The following is a 2,171-nucleotide window of genomic DNA, read 5'->3' as shown; positions in this document are numbered from 1 at the left end:
AACATGTTGAACAATGAAGTTCATCTTGGGATATTATCTTTTGAGTTTTAAGAGGATGTCCTACAGAATTTTCAACGATACGACACATCATAGATACTCCTGGATGACCGAGTCTTTCGTGCCAAAGGGAAAGTAGTTTTGGGTCTATGACTTTGGGGATGTTGACATTATGAGATTCAAGAACTCGTATACTCGTAACATATAATCCTGAAGAAACCAAGTGGAATTTTTCTAGGACCCTTTTATTGTCAATGGTGTTTGAGGTGATGAAAATGTATTCTTTTTCATTCTCATTAGTAGTTTCAACGTGAAACCCGTTAAGACGGATATCTTTAAAACTCAGTAGGTTTTTAGTTGACTTGCTAGAGTATAGAGCCTCTTGTATGTGTATGTGTGTCTTATTTGGTAGAAGAAAATTAGCTTTCCCAAAACCTTCTATTATATTTGATGTACCCGATATCGTCCAGACATGTGAGTTGGTTTTAGTTAATTGTGAGAAGTATTTCTAACTCTGTAAAATAGTGTGTGTGGTTGCGCAATCAACAATGCATATATCTTCCATCTCTATACATATATAAACAAAAAACATCTTTATTAAAAATACACCGAGTACATAGAACAACAACATGAAATAAGTACATAAAATGAGTACATAATGGAAATAAGTAAAACACAAAGGAAATAAGTAAAGCAAGACAATACATATGAAGTCTAGTCGTCTAAACCATAATAAAGATTAGCACCAGTGTCTATTTCATTTGAGGCCTTATTGACTGGTTCATTAACTAGATTATAATTAGCGAAGTTGGTTTCTACTTTCTTTCCATTATTCCTTTTGGATGACTCGTAGAGATCAATAAGATGTTTGGGTGTGCGATAAGTACATTGCCAGTGCCCCTCAGATCCGCACCTATGACAGATGCCTCGGTTCTCTCCTTCTTGGGGTGCCTTTCTTTTATTTGGCACTTCACGTTGGCATTTCTGGTGGCCAGAGTTGTAACCATCACGTTGCCACTTCAGGTGGCCAGAATGATATTGATTGTGAAACCGACCACGAAAATTTCCACGTCCATGGTTTCGTCCATAACCCCGTCCTCCTCTATGCCCTTTCCCACGTTCATTCTTCAGGAATGACGTGCTATGTACTTCAGGTACTTGGGCAGAGCCTGTGGGACGTATCTGATGATTTTTCAGTTGCAACTCATTATTCTTTTCAGCCACAAGAAGGAGAGATATCAGCTCGCCATATTTCTGAAAATTATGCTCGCTATATTGTTGAGCCAGGATCATAGTGTCGGGGTGAAAGGTTGAAAGGGTCTTTTCAATCATTTCAGCTACAAATTTGAAATCTTGTAACCTCAAATTAATCCAGTCATATCGGGCAGATGGCAAGTGAACAAGTTTCTGGTGGTCAAATCTATCCTTGAGATTATTCCAAAGGGTGAGTGGATTTTTGATAGTGAGGTATTTAGATTTTAGATCTTCGTGGATGTGATGCCTAAGAAAGATAATCGCTTTTGCATTTTGTTCAACAGTTGGGATTTTTTCCGGGTCAATAATATCTTTTAGGCCATTAGCACTAAGGTGTAATTCCGCATCAAGGACCCATGACAAACAATTATTCCCCGAAACATCCAAGGCAACAAACTCTAATTTTGTAAGATTCGCCATTCTGAATAGATTTTAAATAAGATATAATATGTTACATAATATTTAAACAGGCAAGTTGAAATAATAACTTTATACAAAAGTTACGACGGCATAACCGGACAGAAAAATTTTGATTATTACTTGACGGCAACGCCATCTTTATAGTAGTATTACTTGACGGCAGAGCCATCTTTATAGTATTATTTGACGGCATAGCCATCTTTATAGATTTCAATCAGTAACATAAATATGTAATGATATTTAGAATAAAATGAGGAAAAGAAAACGTACCTTTTTTATGAAATAGTTTTAGTTGATAGGGACTCGTGGCTCAGAATAAGTCGTAGCTCTTTCGAGAATAAAGCTTTAGTTGGCAGAGACTCGTGCTGATAACGTGTTATAAACCTTGAATTTAAAATATTAGTTATGTTTAATGTAGAGGAAGTATAGGAGAATAGAAGATGGAGAGAAAATTGTGTTTCATTTCATTAGCTAAATGAACTATTTATAGTAGTTGGTTT

The 2,171-nt window shown here is 36.1% G+C and overlaps 1 protein-coding gene across 1 annotated transcript; it reads right to left on the bottom strand.

Moving 5' to 3' along the window:
• Nucleotides 1-711: 711 nt before the first annotated feature.
• Nucleotides 712-1,870, bottom strand: LOC141679469 (uncharacterized). The gene is made up of 2 exons (XM_074485965.1): nucleotides 1,767-1,870; nucleotides 712-1,672 (listed from the first exon to the last, which is right to left on the bottom strand). The coding sequence occupies exons 1-2, from the start codon at nucleotides 1,868-1,870 to the stop codon at nucleotides 712-714; spliced, it is 1,065 nt and encodes a 354-aa protein (XP_074342066.1).
• Nucleotides 1,871-2,171: the final 301 nt, after the last annotated feature.

Source organism: Apium graveolens, chromosome 8, assembly GCF_009905375.1.
Source record: "Apium graveolens cultivar Ventura chromosome 8, ASM990537v1, whole genome shotgun sequence".
Lineage (NCBI taxonomy): Eukaryota > Viridiplantae > Streptophyta > Magnoliopsida > Apiales > Apiaceae > Apium > Apium graveolens.
The sequence above is the reverse complement of the archived record's forward strand: the minus strand, read 5'-3'. Positions and strand labels throughout refer to the sequence as shown.

What these genes read in the sequence shown, in the direction of transcription:
- LOC141679469 (XM_074485965.1), bottom strand. Translation starts at nt 1,870, where the DNA reads ATGGCTATGCCGTCAAATAATACTATAAAGATGGCTCTGCCGTCAAGT. An exon ending in AATCAAAATTTTTCTGTCCG is followed by an intron (nt 1,673 to 1,766) that starts GTTATGCCGTCG and finishes AAATCTATTCAG; the next exon opens with AATGGCGAATCTTACAAAAT.